At 45.7% G+C, this 17,472-nt stretch overlaps 1 protein-coding gene across 1 annotated transcript; it reads right to left on the reverse strand.

Annotated features, from left to right (window-relative positions):
- Positions 1-4,134: 4,134 nt before the first annotated feature.
- On the reverse strand, positions 4,135-11,383 carry LOC106610870 (uncharacterized). The gene is made up of 10 exons (XM_014210514.3): positions 11,137-11,383; positions 10,011-10,520; positions 8,090-8,134; positions 7,558-7,653; positions 6,194-6,229; positions 5,837-5,998; positions 5,531-5,665; positions 5,305-5,457; positions 4,839-4,970; positions 4,135-4,747 (listed from the first exon to the last, which is right to left on the reverse strand). Exons 2-10 carry the CDS (start codon positions 10,432-10,434, stop codon positions 4,626-4,628), a joined length of 1,305 nt encoding a protein of 434 aa, XP_014065989.2. The 5' UTR covers positions 10,435-10,520; positions 11,137-11,383; the 3' UTR covers positions 4,135-4,625.
- Between the last annotated feature and the right edge of the window lie 6,089 nt (positions 11,384-17,472).

Consider the following 17,472-nt stretch of genomic DNA (forward strand, 5'->3'; position numbering starts at 1 on the left):
TTGTTCATAAATTCTTTCCGAACCCTAAATAATATATTTAATTAGTGCTGAAATGAGACGAATATGCGTGTCAAGGTTGTGCGCTACTGGTACGAAGTCAGGTGCAGGAGAGCAGTGAGTTGTGATTTGGCGTACTTTATTTGGCAGAGGCACAAAAGACAGACGCAACTGCCTCCAAAAACCTCCAGCCACAGGTAAAAGTAAACATGCGCAAAAACACTCACAAATATACAAATGTATGACAAATACATACAACGGGTCAAAATACGATACTCGGGGGGAAAACCAGTCTAGCGCATCACACTAAACATGTAACAAAACAATTTCACACAAAGACATGGGGGGGAACAGAGGAATAAATACACGCAGTGTGATTAGGGAATGTAAACCAGGTGTGCAGGGAACAAGACAAAACAAATGGAAAAATGAAAAAGTGGAGCGGCGATGGCTAGAAAGCCGGTGACGTCGACCGCCGAACACTGCCCGAACAAGGAGAGAGGAGACGATTGCACCGGAAGTCGTGAGAGTACCCCCCCCCCCCGAACCCGTGCTGACACCGGCCTCGGGGACGACCCGGAGGGCGAGGCGCAGGGTGGTCCGGCCGGCGACGGTGGAACTCCCGCAGCAGTTCAGAGTCCAACACATCCGCCACCGGAACCCAGCACCTCTCCTCCGGACCGGTGCTGGAACGAACGGAGAACGCCGGGGCCCCCCTCGATGTCCAGAGGGGGCGGAGGAACCTCCTGTACCTCAGATTCCTAGAGCGGACCAACCACCACCGGCCTGAGGAGAGACACATGGAACGAGGGGTTAATACAGTAATTGGGGGGAAGCTGTAACCTGTAACACACCTCGTTCACTCTCCTCAGGAACTTGAATGGCCCCAAAACCACGGGCCCAGCTTCCGGCAGGGCAGGCAGAGGGGCAGGTTTCGGGTCGAGAGCCAGACCCGGTCCCCCAGTGCAAACACCAGGTCCGCGCTGTTTTTTGGCGCAGCGCGGCTCGCTGGAGGTAAACATGGGCGGCTTCCCATGTCTCCTCCACGCGCCTGAACCAGTTGTCCTCCGCAGGAGCCTCGATCTGACTCTGATGCCACGGCGCCAGAACCGGCTGCTACCCCAATATGCACTGAAAGGGGGAGAGGTTAGTGGAGGAGTGGCGGAGCGAGTTCTGCGCCATCTCGGCCCAAGGCACGAACGCCGCCCACTCCCCCGACCCGTCCTGGTAATAAGACCGCAGAAACCTGCCCACATCCTGGTTCACTCTCTCCACCTTCCCGTTACTCTTGGGGTGAAAACCTGAGGTGAGGCTGATCGAGACCCCCAGACGTTCCATGAACGCCCTCCAGACTCTCGAAGTGAACTGGGGACCCCGATCAGACATTATATCCTCAGGCACCCCGTAGTGCCGGAAGACGTGTGTAAACAAGGCCTCCTCAGTCTGTAGGGCCGTAGGGAGACCGGGCAGAGGGAGGAGATGACAGGACTTAGATAAACGATCCACAACGACCAGGATCGTGGTGTTTCCCTGTGAGGGAGGAAGATCGGTCAGAAAATCCACCGACAGGTGTGACCAAGGTCGTTGTGGAACAGGTAAGGGATGTAGCTTACCTCTGGGCAGGTGTCTAGGAGCCTTACACTGGGCACACACCGAGCAGGAAGAAACATAAACCCTCACGTCCTTTTCCAAGGTGGGCCACCAGTACATCCCAGTCAGACAGCGCACCGTCCAACCGATCCCCGGATGACCAGAGGAGGGTGATGTGTGGGCCCAATAGATCAACTTGTCACGGACAGCAGACGGAACGTACAGACGCCTGACGGGACACTGGAGGGGAGCGGGCTCTGCACGCAACGCCTGCTCAATGTCCGCGTCCAGCTCCCACACGACCGACGCTACCAGGCAGGAGGCCGGGAGAATGGGAGTCTGATCCATGGTCCGCTCCTCTGTGTCATACAGCCGGGACAATGCATCTGCCTTCATATTCTGGGAACCTGGTCTGTAGGACAGGGTAAACACAAAACGGGTAAAGAACATGGCCCACCTTGCCTGACGAGGATTCAGTCTCCTCGCTGCCCGGATGTACTCCAGGTTGCGGTGGTCAGTCCAGATGAGGAAAGGGTGTTTAGCCCCCTCAAGCCAATGTCTCCACACCTTCAAAGCTTTACCACAGCCAACAGCTCCCGGTCCCCCATTTCATAGTTCCGTTCCGCCTGGCTGAGCTTCTTCGAGAAGAAGGCACAGGGGCGGAGCTTCGGTGGCGTGCCCGAGCGCTGAGAGAGCATGGCTCCTATCCCAGCCTCGGACGCGTCCACCTCCACTATGAATGCCAAAGAGGGATCCGGATGGGCCAGCACGGGAGCCGAGGTAAACAGAGCTCTTAGGTGCCCAAAAGCCCTGTCCGCCTCAACCGACCACTGCAGACGTACAGGACCCCCCTTCAGCAGTGAGGTAATGGGAGCAGCCACCTGGCCAAAACCCCGGATAAATCTCCGGTAGTAATTGGCACCTCCTTTACCGTGGTGGGAGTCGGCCAATTACGCAAGGCTGAAATGCGGTCACTCTCCATCTCCACCCCTGCTGTGGAAATACGATACCCTAGGAAGGAGATGGCCTACTGAAAGAACAGGCATTTCTCAGCCTTGACGTACAGGTCATGGTCCAACAGTCTTCCAAGTACCCTGCGCACCAAGGACACATGCTCTGCGCGTGTATCAGAATGTCATCGATATACACCACTACACCCTGCCCGTGCAGGTCCCTGAAAATCTCGTCTACAAAGGATTGGAAGACTGATGGAGCATTCATCAACCCGTACGGCATGATGATGTACTCATAATCCCCTGAGGTGGTACTAAACGCCGTCTTCCACTCGTCTCCCTCCCGGATACGCACCAGGTTGTACGCGCTCCTGAGATACAGTTTAGTGAAGAAGCGCGCCCCATGCATTGACTCAATCGCTGTGGCGATGAAAGGTAGCGGGTAACTGTACCTCACCGTGATTTGATTGAGACCTCGATAGTCAATGCACGGGCGCAGACCTCCCTCCTTCTTCTTCACAAAGAAGAAACTCGAGGAGGCGGGTGAAGTGGAGGACCAAATGTACCCCTGACGGGATCGAGGAGGGCCGGGTAGAGGTAACCCCAGTTGCGCTGGTCGAGGCGCTGGAGAGACTTCCTGTCTCTCCCAGCGGTCCATGGTCTGGACAACGCGATCCATCGTGGCACCGAGATGTTGCAGCATTGCCGAGTGTTCCCGGACGTGCTTCTCGACTCCTCTGACCGGGGTACCTGCTCCTGCTGACTCCATGGGTGGTGTGAAATTATGTCAAGGTTGTGCGCTACTGGTACGAAGTCAGGTGCAGGAGAGCAGTGAGTTGTGATTCGGCGCACTTTATTTGGCAGAGGCACAAAAGACAGACGCAACTGCGTCCAAAAACCTCCAGCCTCAGGTAAGAGTAAACAAGCGTGAAAACACTCACAAATATACAAATGTTTGACAAATAAGACAAAACAAATGGAAAAATGAAAAAGTGGAGCGGCGATGGCTAGAAAGCCGGTGACGTCGACCGCCGAACGAACAAGGAGAGGAGCCGACTTCGGCGGAGGTCGTGACAATGCGTGGATTTAAATTACTTTCTTTCATTGATCTCTAATATTCTGAACATTCTCTCCATATATTGTAGTGAGTCTGTTAAGAAAATTTGACTTTACACCAAATTTAAAGGGATGTCTTTAGAAATAAATGTACTGAAAACTACTTTGAATGAAACTCCACCGGAAAATCGGTTCGCCGGGAAGTAGGAGGGTTTTCAGTGGTTGAATTACATTTATTCAGCATGTGCAAGGGAACCACACCCGCAAAGCACATTACACACCTGTTATGTGTTTGGTGTGTCAAAGGGCTGGGTATGGTGACAACTAAAAAAACAAACATGTTTCCATTATACAATAGACTTCTATTTTGAAAGTATGTGTGTTGATTATTTTGTCACATGCATAAGTGTTCCTCTGAGTGGATGTGCATGCATCTGTTTGCAATACATGTTGAGTGGGTATATACCAGTATGTGTTTTGGCAACACCAAAAGGGGGTTTACATATGCACTCATAACACCATTATGAAATCATTCAAATCAAAATCAAATCAAGTGTTATTTGTCACATGCCCCAAATACAACAGGTGTGGGTAGACCTTACAGTGAAATGCTTACTTACAAGCCCTTAAAAAATATATGTAAGAAGTTTTTAACCAAGAAAAAACAGTGTTGAGAAAATATTTACTATAAACTCAACTAACCCTAACCCTGAGGAAGGCAGAGTGTTGCCGAAACGTTCAATTGCTGGGAGTTTATACATGGAGAGTGCGATTTTCTTTATTTTGATAGTTTATAGTTTATTCGCCGTTAGTCAGCACCTCCACACAAACTATTACTCTGGGTGTGCACCTGCTCATGTTTTTTTATCACAAAAATAAATTCAAAAATCAGAAATAAAAATGAACAATGAGAAAAATAAAAAATAAACAAATAATTAAGGAGCAACAAAAAAAACATTCATAACATCAATCAGTTTTGATGTAAAGGGCCCTCCTCCGGGATCTCTTCTCATCCTCTCTCTTCCATCTTTACTCTCCTCCCTCCTCTTTAGACATCCCGATTCTTGAGAACAGCCATCCCGCCGCTCCACCAACTGCTGTTCTAACACCACCCACAGCTGCTGTAGCCACTCCTGAAAGCCCTGCAGCACCTAGAGGAAGACCACACACATTGCTGTTCCACATACGAGATACAAATATCCTTACATTACCAATTAAAATGATAAATGACTCCTCACACACCTTCTGCAGCTGCTGTAGTCGCTCCTGAAAGCTCTCTCTCCTCGACTCCTCCCTCCCCTTCAGATGCTCCACCAACTGCTGCTCCAACACCTCCCACAGCCTCTGTAGCCTCTCCTGAAAGCCCTGCAGCACCTAGAGGAAGACCACACACATCGCTGTCCCAAATACGATACAAACATACTTACTGTTGTGAAGGGTCACGGCTCTTATCCCTATTACCTTCTGGCCACGCCCCCTCCCAGCAACTCACAACACCTGATCAAGCCTTTACCTTACCTACCAAAAGTACCTTGTCCTTTCATGTATGCAATAAAGTGACAACTACTGCTTGCACTTTTACTACTGCCCCATAGTGGTAGCTTACCTACCTGAACCAGCCTTAGCGTGTACAGTCCTTGGCGCTAGAGGACAAACATTAATTTGACTTACATGACCAATTTATCAATGATAAATTAATCTGACAAACCTCCTGCAGCAGCTGCTGTAGCTGCTCCTGTCTCTTCTCCTTCCTCCTTTTCAGGTGTCCTTGTCCTTGTGGCCAGCCATCCCGCCGCTCCACCAACTGCTGCTCCAACACCTCCCGCGGCTGCTGTAGCCGTTGCAGAGAGCCCTGCAGCACCTAGAGAAGACCACATACGTCACTATCCCATATATTAGAAACAAACTTCCTTACATTACACTGCCATTCACACCTGCCGTAGCTGCTGTAGTAGCTGCTGCCGCTCCTGAGATCCCTGCTCCTGCGGCCACCCATCCTGCGGCTCCACTAAGTGCAGCTCCAACACCTCCCAGCGCCGCTGTAGCCCCTCCTGAAAGCCCTGCAGCACCTAGGTTGACCACATACACATCTGTCACTGTCCAACATAAAAATAAAAAATAAATCCAAACAGCAAAGATAAACGATATCAAGTCATGTGATTTAGTAAGTTATGACATCACAAACACCAACATTGGCTATCTTTATTTCATTGAAAGATTGTAGGATTCTTCGTATTTACCTGCTGACTGTAGAACAGCAACAAGACCCCCGGCTGCTACCCCACCTCCATTTACCGCAGCCGCTGCAGACATCATGCTTGCTGCATATGATCCAGCAGCAATCCCACCAGCAGTGAATCCTATCGCTCCTAGGACAACTGGTGCCATTGCCACTGCCGCAACTATGAAGGCCCAGCAGAAACACTTGAGCAAGCAACCATAAACATACCTGGCCTCGTGTTATAGGTTGACAATAGTATCACTATCATGTGAATGTTTGGCCTAAACAACAAAACAAAGTAGTAATACATCTGTAAAATTATTTGAAGCTGGTAATTGATCATTTGAATTCATGCTGACTAAATAAATAATCTTACCTGCTCCCGCTGTTGCTGCAGCAATTGTACCTGTTCCTAAATGGTAAAGAAAATATTGCTATTTTATGATAACCTCCTTTTATGGCAACTCAACTTGTAATTCACCCAATCCATCAGAGTAACCTTGGTTGTTGATTGTAAACTAGGTACTCACCATTTTGGATTCGAAAGGATAAAAGGGCTTTATGCTGCAATAGTTTGTGTGTCGCGGGGCTAGGATCAGTCTGTTACAGCTTATCTGGAGTTTTTATCCTGTCTTGTACTGTGTGATTTTAAGTATGCTCCCTCTAACTCTTTCTCTTCTCTCAGAGGACCTGAGCCCTAGGACCATGCCTCAGGACTACCTATCCTGATGACTCCTTGCTGTCCCCAGTCCACCTGCTGTCCCCAGTCCACCTGCTGTCCCCAGTCCACCTGCTGCTGCTCTAGTTTCAATTGTTCTGCCTGCGGCTATGGAACCCTGACCTGTTCACCGGAAGGGCTACCTTGTCCCGGACCTGCTGTTTTTGACTCTCTCTACCTCTGAATGATCGGCTATGAAAAGCCAACTGACATTTACTCCTGAGGTGCTGACCTGTTGCACCCTCTACAACCACTGTGATGATTATTATTTGCCCCTACTGGTCATCTATGAACATTTGAACATCTTGGCCATGTACTGTTATAATCTCCACCCGGCACAGCCAGAAGAGGACTGGCCACCCCTCAGAGCCTGGTTCCTCTCTAGGTTTCTTCCTAGGTTCCTGCCTTTCTAGGGAGTTTTTCCTATCCACCGTGCTTCTACATCTGCATTGCTTGTTGTTTGGGGTTTCAGGCTGGGTTTCTGTATTGCACTTTGTGACATCGGCTGATGTAAAAAGGGCTTTATAAATCAATTTGATTGAAAAATAAATGTGATTTTAATAAAGAAAAATGTTTTAGCCCGTCAGTCTGCCCTTCATATAGTCCCAAAATATAATTATATACATTGCATACGAAAGCCATCCTAAACTATCCTAATAAAAAGCCTATATTTACTTCCTGGATAAAATCTATGATGATGCTTTTTGACGCATCATCATAGATATTTTGAAGGACTTCCGGTCACGCGGAATACCACTTAAACCTATGAATGTCATGGAGGTGGCTTTGTGGCTTTAGTGGGCTTTAGATCAGTGGGCTAATAGTTTCAAAGAACATGGGTGACCCAAAATGGATACACACAGGATACACATCCTTACATTATAAGAGCAAAGAAAACGACTAAGTCAATCATCAATGATAAATTCTACTCAATAAGTCATATGATCTAAACACTATAATCACAAACACTACCATTGGCTTCCTTTATTCCATCATGCCATTAAAGCTTTCTTTGATTTTACCTATTGCGGCGCCCCCTGCAGTTGCTCCAGCAGCAACCCCAACAGTAGTCAAACCTGCCACTCCCAGGGCAACTGGTGCCCCCACCACCGCCGCAGCTGTGAAGGCCCAGCAGACAAGAGCATGCAACGAGCAAACAAACAAAAACATACATGGCTCCCTGTTATAGGTTTGACAATAGTATCACTATAATGTGAATGACTTAGGCCTAAATGACAAAAGAAAGTAGCAATACAACTGTGAAATGATTTGAAGGTAACACCTAGAAAGGGCTTAACCAATAATGTTCAGAGCATAGACTAGAGATTCCTTTTCTTATACTGACAATTATTGTGCCATTTATATTGTGTTTCTTATTCTGGCAATTATTGTTCCATTTACGTTGTTTAAACTTATCAAAAGTATGTTTACAATGGATTTTGACCAGTGTTTTTTTTTTTTTGCAAAAATCAACAAATATAATACAGATCAATCAGATTAGTGGAGTTATTGGATCAAATAGAATATTCATGCTGACTAAATACATTATCTTACCTGCTCCCACTGTTGCTGCTGCTCCTGTAATGATCATCCTTTTTCCTAAATAGAAAATACAATATTGCTCTTTTATGATATCCTGCTTGTTGACAAAGCTACTGTGTGTTAGCCAGCAAGTCAACTAGTAATTCACCTAATCCACAACAGTAGCCTAACCTATTGTAATTTGTTGATTAGTAAACTAGCTATTCACTATTTGAAAGGTTAAAAGGGTGCATTTTACTCAAAACCATCCTCTAATCCAAGGGGGGCAAAGTACGGCCCGCAAAACATGCATATTTTTTTCACCTTTTTTTTCTCCCCAATTTCGTGGTATCCAATTGGTAGTATTGAGAATTTTCCAGAAAATGTGTGGCCATTATACATTTCAGGATAGTCAGCAAAACTGGTGATCTATGTGTGCTCTGGGTCATTAGACACCATTAGACATGCACCTGTCTGGGGAGTGGACATGACTGGTTATTCCTGTAACTGTGTTATGGCCTAATATGTACTGTTACTATGGTTACACCTCTTGGGTCTTTTCCAGAACATGGGTGTCCCTTTCAGAGGAGTTGGCAGGATGACATGTCTGCCTATTTCTGTAAAGTGCCAAGGACTGTTGCTATGGTCCTACATGCATGCACCGGTCTTAAGGCAACATATTTTTGAACTATTGGTGTGGCTCTACAGTTTCCATGCCCTAATATGAAACCAAACTAAAATGAATAAGGAAATAAGATAACAGTGGCTAAATGCATTACTTAAAGAGTCATTAAGAGGAGTTACTATGGGTGTGACTTAAGGAGGAAAAATGTATAAGAAGTATGTGCCAAGACTGAAAGTAGTTGATTTCATGAACCAGCTCGGCTTTTATTATGTTGTAATAAATGTCTATTTGAACTCACAGGCTCCGGTATTTGAGAAATATGATGGACTGAATATTTCCACGACAGCAGTTAGTCTTGTCCCATCGCTGCAACTCCCGTACGGACTCTGGAGAAGTGAAGGTGGAGAGCCGTGCGTCCTCCGAAACGCGACTTGACACAATGCCCGCTTAACCCGGAAGCCAGCCGCACCAATGTGTCGGAGAAAACACCGTACACCTGGCAACCGTGTCAGCGTGCATGCACCCGGCTCGCCACAGGATTGCTAGAGCGCGATGGGACAAGGAAATCTCGGCCTGCCAAACCCTCTCCTAACCCGGATGACGCTGGGACAGTTGTGCACCGCCTCATGGGTCTCCCAGTCACGGCCAGCTGTGACACAGCCTGGGATCGAACCCGGGTCTGTAGTGATGCCTCAAGAACGGTGATGCAGTGCCTTAGACCGCTGCACCACACGGGAAGCCCCCACAAATTGATTTTAACAAACAATTGGTCCCCCAAAAAATGCGGCCTTCCGTTGAATTTCAAAATCCCGATGTGGCCCTCGAGCCAAAAAAGTTTTCCCACCCCTCCTCCAGTCCACCCTTCATATATTCCCAACATATCATTACATTGTGCACTAGAGCCTCACAGCTATCCTAATAGAAACCCTACATTTACTACCTGGAAAATATCCATGACACAAAACACATTATCATGGATATTTTCCAGGATTGTTGGTCATACTTAATACCACCTATGAGTGTCATGGAGTTGGCTTTGTGAGTTTGGTGGGCTTTAGCTCAGTGGGCTAATACTTGGATGGATACAGACATGTTGCTGTGACCTGGATTCAACACATTATGTTCTGTTATTAAATCGGTGTTTGTTTTGGTAAATTCCAAAAGTGTTGTGTACTTAACACTCCCTGGCCAACTATTAAATGTTTTCATAAGTATTTGTGACCTTTTAACATTATGGGTGCATGTTGCTATTAGTACAAATGTTGAATATGGTGCTCCCATTTTGACGATCAGAATTGTGAAAGTTTTGGGAAGTTCTGTTTGACTCACTGTTCTGTTTGATACTTTGTGAATCATCCGGGTCCTGAGGCTCCTGACAGTCTTGAGGCTCCTGACAGTCCCGAGGCTCCTGACCGTCCCGAGGCTCCTGACCGTCCCGAGGCTCCTGACAGTCTTGAGACTCCTGACAGTCCTGAGTCTCCTGACCGTCCCGAGGCTCCTGAGCATTGCTGAAGTAAGCAGTGAGGGCATCAATCATTGCTGCATATGTTTCAATCGTTGTCAAGGTATTTAAGATGCGCAGTCCCTCCTTCCCAAGGTAAACACTCAACAGTGCTATCTTCTCTTCCTCTGGCAAGCCTCTTTGTGTAATGTACAACTCAAAATACTTTATCCAGTCATTCCAAGGCTCCTGCTGCTCACCGGGTACAGGCAGAAATTTGGTTGGTCGGGACAAGCTTGATTCTGGCGCCATCTTCGTTTGCCTTGGGTTTAACTGCTTTGGGCTTCAGTCAAATTCTGTCAGGGTTGGTGCAACTTCGGGTGCAATTCAGATGCAAACTGCAAACAGTGGGAGAAAAGTTACAGCATTTGACTCTCTCATTACACACACATTTCAGAAGGCGGGGCAAAGTGCACAAGTTATAACTCTATAGAGTTAAAGGAAGGTACTGTATTTGGAACATTATTTGTGCCACAATTAAAATATAAAATGATGACAACAAATCTTAAATGCGGCACACATCTAATAACAAAAGGTCAGACGGAACGTTGAAACATAACGCGTCTACTGTAAAAGAAAATCCCCACACATCGGAAAAACTAATGACCACATCGATTCTTGAAAGAACATCTATAACAAATGATGAAGTTGAATATTTAAACCACACCCCTAAATTACAAATTACAAACTTTAAAATTGAAAACACTAAGTAAACACACGCATACATTACTTTAAGTCAGTGGTATTCAAACTTTCCCAGCTGGGGACACCATGGTTTGCACAAGAATTTCTGTTTTTTAATTCGTCGTCACCCCTTTTTTGAGAAAGTTATAATAATAATCTGTAATCTATAATAATCTATTATAATAATCTATATGCGCGCAAACCGATTGGTCGAGATAACAGCGCACATAGATTATAATGATGATAGTAAATCTTACACGGTTTACAAACCTGTGATAATGTTAACCTTCCAGCAACAAGGAGCATCACGCATTCTAAATGTTTTCCCCAGTTTCACTTTCCAGCTTCAAGAACGATATCTCCGCCCAGTAATTATTTCAGGGAAATGAGTAAAAGTTTCCAGCCAGAGTGGGATATGTGAAGCGAGAGATACTACTCTGTACTTTGTTCTGGGTGAAAGTTGACGCTATGCAGACAAAGTGGTTAGTGTGTTTTTTTGACTGGAAGGCAATGGGATTGTGTCGCATTTGGTCAAGAAAAACATGTTGTCCTTTAATAACGTTGGGCATAACTAAGAGATCTGAGGGACGTATTTGCAAACATAAGCAACAATTTAAAGTTAAACGTCACTCATTGCTTCAGGCCACACCCACCATATGGGAAAAATGTACCTCAAACTCAGTTCAAAATGTTTTGCGTAAACGTGTCATTCAGTACAAATCGTTCGGGAACGTAGCAAACGTTCAAACGAACTGAACGCACCTCAGGTCCCATCAGATAACATGGCCACGTTAGCCCTATGCTAACCTCAAAATGTGGTAGCCAGTAAATATATCATAACACAACTTCTCCATCAGCCTGTGAAAGAATTTAGACATTAAATCCACCAACCAATGGCATTTCTTAAAATAGTTCAACCCTGGCCACGAAAGGGACATTTTAAACCTAGAAATTCAAGTTGTACTTGTTCCGTTGGTCTCTAACAAAATGTTGCGTGCCAATATTTTACTGACGCATCTTGACAAGTGGTGCTTTCAAGACAACTGGGAACTGAAAAAAATCATGACGTCAGTGATCTTCAGGTAGGAAAGTCTAAGCTCTAGAAAGATGCCAGAGTTCCCGACTTGGAATGCCAAGTTGGATGACCTTTCAACAACAAAAAATCCCAGTGGGAGCACATTTTTCCTCAGAGTTCCCAGTAGAGTGGTGAGGAGGAGCTCTGTGGACCCTTTCTTTGATTCCGGAAGTAATTTAGCCTTTCATTTTTTATTTAACTAGGCAAGTCAGTTAAGAACAAGTTCTTATTCACAATCACGGCATACCCCGGCCAAACCCTAACGATGCTGGGCCAATTGTGCGCTGCCCTATGAGACTCCCAACCACTCCCGGTTGTGATACATCCTGGAATCTAACCAGGGTCTGTAGTGACGCCTCTAGCACCGCTGAGCCACTCGGGAGCCCTCAATGTAGTCATTGCGCTTTGTAGAGTTGCTATTTTCTCTAGTTTTCACGTGTCAATTAACTTGTGACATTCCTGGATTCCTCATTATATGAATGAAGTCAGATTTAATCAACAAATACAATAGTTAGTTAAAAAAATGTTAAGGGTACAAAAATGTGTACCTACCTGTCTGTGTTGGCAAAATCACTACATATCCCATCGAGCCAAGCGGGGAGAGGCCCGTTGTCACAGTTCCAATGGTGCGTTCTAGACAACTGATAACTCAGGAAAAAATCTAGTCAAATAGTGACATCAGTGATCTTTAGGTTAGAAAGTCTAAACTCTAGGATGATGCCTGAGTTTCCAACTTGTAATTCCAAGTTGCAAGTTCGCAGTTGCCTTGAACGCTTGACAAGAACAGTCAGAAATGTCCAGCTAACCCTATGCCAATGACGCCAGTGGATATCAAAACTGAATTTAGATCTGCGTTAAGTAGCAATGATATCCTTAGCCACCGTCGTCTTACGACAGATATCTTGAACCAGTCATAACTATTCAACAAAACAATAAAACATTAAATCATTTTCAAATTTCTTTCCAGCTAATTTCTTAGTTACTTGATTGTATAACTAGAAAACTACTTTTTAAGTTGAAGGTGCAGTATTTATGAAGTTTGGCAACGGACGAAAACTAGCATAGTTCAGCTAGCCAGCTATTTTTGCCAATGAAACCCTGGGGAAAATAAACTTGGGCCTAGTGACATGCTAGTTCAGGAGACAGATTGTATTTTTTATGCCCTGATATCAGGAGCTAGTGGCAAACAGTTTGAATAAACAATTCAGAGATTGAAATGAATGACTCAGATGATTTATATTTAAGAAGAGCAAATCGATATAGAATACCAAGCCCCACCTATTTCAGGCCCCACCTATTTCGCTAAAAATTGAAAAAGTAGTACTTTTTGGGTTGTTTCCTGTTTTGCATGTTATTTTAGTATGAATGTTTTATTTTATTTAACTAGGCAAGTCAGTTAAGAACAAATCCTTATTTACAATGACGGCCTACCCAGATGATGCTGGGCCAATTGCACACCATCCTATGGGACTCCAAATCACAGCCAGATGTGATGCAGCCTGGATTTGAACCAGGTACTAGAGTGACACCTCTTGCACTGAGATGCATTGTCTTAGACCACTGCGCTACTCGTGTTACATATCAGTTTGCAAACAATGTAAAACAAAATGTATTGGGTTAATAAGCGGCATACAGACATTATCTCTTTTTTGCCTTTTTGAGTAAGGCAGCTCCAAAATGCAGGTGTTTCAGCTTAGCTCAGTGCTTTCTGTGGTGGAGGGGCAGCCAGTGGAAAATATAGAGTGCAGGGGTTGGCAATCTTCTCTAGTTGCACCATGATTGGCTCAGTGTTCTGTCACTCATGAGGACACTACTTCACAGCAAAATCTACAGGGAGTGCTAGAAAGTTCAAGCCCACTTGGGTGCTGCCCTAGGTTTACATTAGAAGTGCCCATCCAAGAAGGCTCAAGATCCTTGGCCACAGATATCAAATCACTTTATATCTACCGTAGTTTTGATTGGACTGATCATGTCAACATCATACTTTCAAAATCTTAGCTAGCAAGTTAGACAAGCAGTCATCATCATGAATCAAGTCAGCAATCTACTGGCAAATCCTTTTCAATCCTTGTCATATGAAGATAAATTATATATAAAAAACATATTGGTGCTCATCGGCCATTGGACATAAACATTAGACAACAAGTGGAAATCGCAAATTCAACAATGAGTGTTTTGGAAGGAATCAGTGGCTAACTGCAAGGGTTGCCAAGCCATCACTATTTTGCTTCCCCTGCCTTCAATTCGGTGGAGAGGGTCTGTGGTCTAAGTCTGGGTTTTTTCAAAGCTTAAAAGGATAAACATTCACATGCAACACCATGAGCCAGAAAAGGTTGAATACATTGGTCATGCTGTCAATCCAGCATGACTTCTGCTTCGTTCAAAACAACTGGGTACTCGGACCTGGCAAATCTCAGACTTCAGTGCGTTCAAGACAACTGGGAAATCGGGAAAAATGATCTCTGACTGTGTGAATACCTTTTGAACGGTCATCCAACTCTGAATTCCAAGTCGGGAACTCGGGCCTCTTTCCAGAGCTCCGACCTGAAGATCACTGACGTCATGAATCAACCTTGTTTTTTTTCCAGAGTTCCCAGTTGTCTTGAAAGAACCTTAAATCTAGAGAATGCCAGACTTTGATGGAAAAGTTTCTGGAAAAAAGTTTTTCCTGCGCCGCAGATGGCTATATCAGTCCAAATTTTTCAGGGGGTGCTGCAGCACCCTCAACACCCCCAGGGTTGTTGAGTAACAGATTACATGTAATCCATTACAGGTAAGGGATTACTAAAAACCGGTAACTGTAATCTGTTACGTTACCAGCAAAAATATTGTAATCAGATTACAGATATTTTTGAAAAACTAGATGATTACATCGAGGATTACTTTTAAATTCAGAAAATATGTTTGCGGAAAAAAATCTTTGACACGGCTTTGTTTTCTCAATGACATTCAAATTACATTGAAAAAAGGCACAAGTTTAAATTTGTTACACCTGAGCGAGTCTGACCACAAGTCAGAGACCACTATGATGACACACCACATGTTTGATGAATCGCGGGAAAAGAGCAAGGAAGAAGCTTTTGTAGGCTACAGACCAAACTATGTGTTCCAATGGTGCTGTCGGCATCCAAAGATGATCCATTTTGAATAAACGCTAGGAGGTAAGGATGACAGCAGTGGTGTAGTCTACGGCGATACGGATATCACTTATTATGGATATCTACATAGCGCATTGATGTGAATCACACTGCTGCTCTCTCATTTAGCTATTTGCGCCTTATGGATTGTGGTTGTTGTCGATGGCTGTTCGCAAATCTAAATGTGTATTTGAACCCAATAATGGTTGAATTCAAGAAGAGGCGACTCTGGGATGCTGGCCTTCTAGGCAGAGTTCCTCTGTCCAGTGTCTGTGTTGTTTTGCCCATCTTAATCTTTTATTTTTATTGGCTAGTCTGAGATATGTCTTTTTCTTTGCAACTCTGCCTAGAAGGGCAGCATCCCGGAGTTTCCTCTTCACTGTTGACGTTGAGACTGGTGTTTTGCGGGTACTATTTAACCTGTTGGGGCTAGGGGGCAGTATTTTCACGGCCGGATAAAAAACGTACCCAATTTAAACTGGTTACTACTCTTCCCCAGAAACGAGAATATGCATATTATTAGTAGATTTGGATAGAAAACACTCTAAAGTTTCTAAAACTGTTTGAATGGTGTCTGTGAGTATGGCAGCCAAAAACCTGAGAAGATTACAAACAGGAAGTGGCCTGTCTGACAATTTGTGTTCCTTCTGTGTTATCTCTATCGAAATTACAGTATCTTTGCTGTTACGTGACACGTTCTAAGGCTTCCATTGGCTCTCTGAAGGCGCCAGAAAGTGGATTGGGGCGTCTGCTGTCTCTGGGCAAGGTTCAGGAGCTCTGTTTGTGAGTGGTCTGTCTGGTGGCACAGAGCCTGGAGATGCGCGGTCACGAGAGACCACCATGTTTTTCTTTCTCTATTTGAATGAATACAAAGTGCTCCGGTTGGAATATTATCGCTATTTTACGAGAAAAATTGCATAAAAATTGATTTTAAACAGCGTTTGACATGCTTCTAACAGTACGGTAAAGGAACATTTTGCCATTTTTTGTCATGAAATGCGCCCGCGCGTCGCCCTTTGGATAGTGACCTGAACGCATGAACAAAACAGAGCTATTTGAATATAACTATGGATTATTTGGAACCAAAACAACATTTGTTGTTGAAGTAGAATTCCTGAGAGTGCATTCTGACGAAGAACAAAAGTAATCCTGAGTTTACTGAGCCTCGACGTTGGCGAGTGTCTGAATAGCTAGCCGTGATGGCCGAGCTATGTACTCAGAATATTGCAAAATGTGATTTTGCCGAAAAGCTATTTTAAAATCTGACACCGCGATTGCATAAAGGAGTTCTGTATCTATAATTATTAAAATAATTGTTATATATTTTGTGAACGTTTATGCTGAGTAATTTAGTAAATTCACCAGAAGTTTTCGGTGTGTATGCTAGTTCTGAACATCACATGCTAATGTAAAAAGCTGGTTTTTTGTAATGGCTGTCTTCTGTAGAAATGGACCAAGGCGCAGCAGGTATGTGAATACTCATCTTTAATTAAAATAAAGGAGTAGAGCATCCACTTAACAATTCAAACAATATATACGACAGGAACAGTTTTGCAGGCACACAACACGCAGTGCAAAAACAACTACCCACAAAACCAAGTGACAAACATACTCCTACATATATGACTCCCAATCAGGAACAACGATCCCCAGCTGTTCCTGATCAGGAGTCACAAGACCAACACAGAACAATCACACACACAAGACTGCCACGTCCTGACCCCAAAACTACAACAACAGCTCCATCTGCTGGTCAGGACGTGACAGTACCCCCCCCTCAAGGTGCAGACCCCGGAATGCACCTAACAACGAAAAAACACCAACAAACAAAATCCCCAACAAAACCCATAAACAATAACCCCTAAACAATAAGGGAGGGAAGGGAGGGTGGCTGCCGTCAACGACGGCACTGTGCTACACCCTCCCTCCGCAACCCACCTATCCTGGAGGTGGCTCCGGTGCAGGACGTGGACCCTGCTCCACCCTCGGCGTCGCCCACTTCGGTGGAGCCGATAGCTGCGCCAGGCAGACGGACCCCTCGAGCCGGGCCGGAGGACAGGAGGGCCCCTCGGGCCGGGCCGGGGGACAGGAGGACCCCTCGGGCCGGGCCGGGGGACAGGAGGACCCCTCGGGCCGGGCCGGGGGACAGGAGGACCCCTCGGGCCGGGCTGGGGGACAGGAGGACCCCTCGGGCCGGGCCGGGGGACAGGAGGGCCCCTCGGGCCGGGCCGGAGAGCAGGAGGGCCCCTCGGGCCGGGCCGGAGAGCAGGAGGGCCCCTCGGGCCGGGCCGGAAGGCATGCGGGCCACTCGGGCCGGGCCGGAAGGCATGCGGGCCACTCGGGCCGGGCCGGAAGGCATGCGGGCCACTCGGGCCGGGCCGGAAGGCATGCGGG

The sequence above is a fragment of the Salmo salar genome, chromosome 09, assembly GCF_965601325.2.
Source record: "Salmo salar chromosome 09, fSalSal1, whole genome shotgun sequence".
NCBI lineage: Eukaryota > Metazoa > Chordata > Actinopteri > Salmoniformes > Salmonidae > Salmo > Salmo salar.

Excerpts from the sequence above, each read along its gene's own strand:
- LOC106610870 (XM_014210514.3), bottom strand. The coding sequence starts at position 10,434 with ATGGCGCCAGAATCAAGCTTGTCCCGACCAACCAAATTTCTGCCTGTA. Across the intron at positions 7,654-8,089 it reads AGCAGCAACAGTGGGAGCAG|CTGCGGCGGTGGTGGGGGCA; the intron begins GTAAGATAATGT and ends GGGCCTTCACAG. Across the intron at positions 6,230-7,557 it reads TGCAGGGGGCGCCGCAATAG|GAACAGGTACAATTGCTGCA; the intron begins GTAAAATCAAAG and ends TTTACCATTTAG.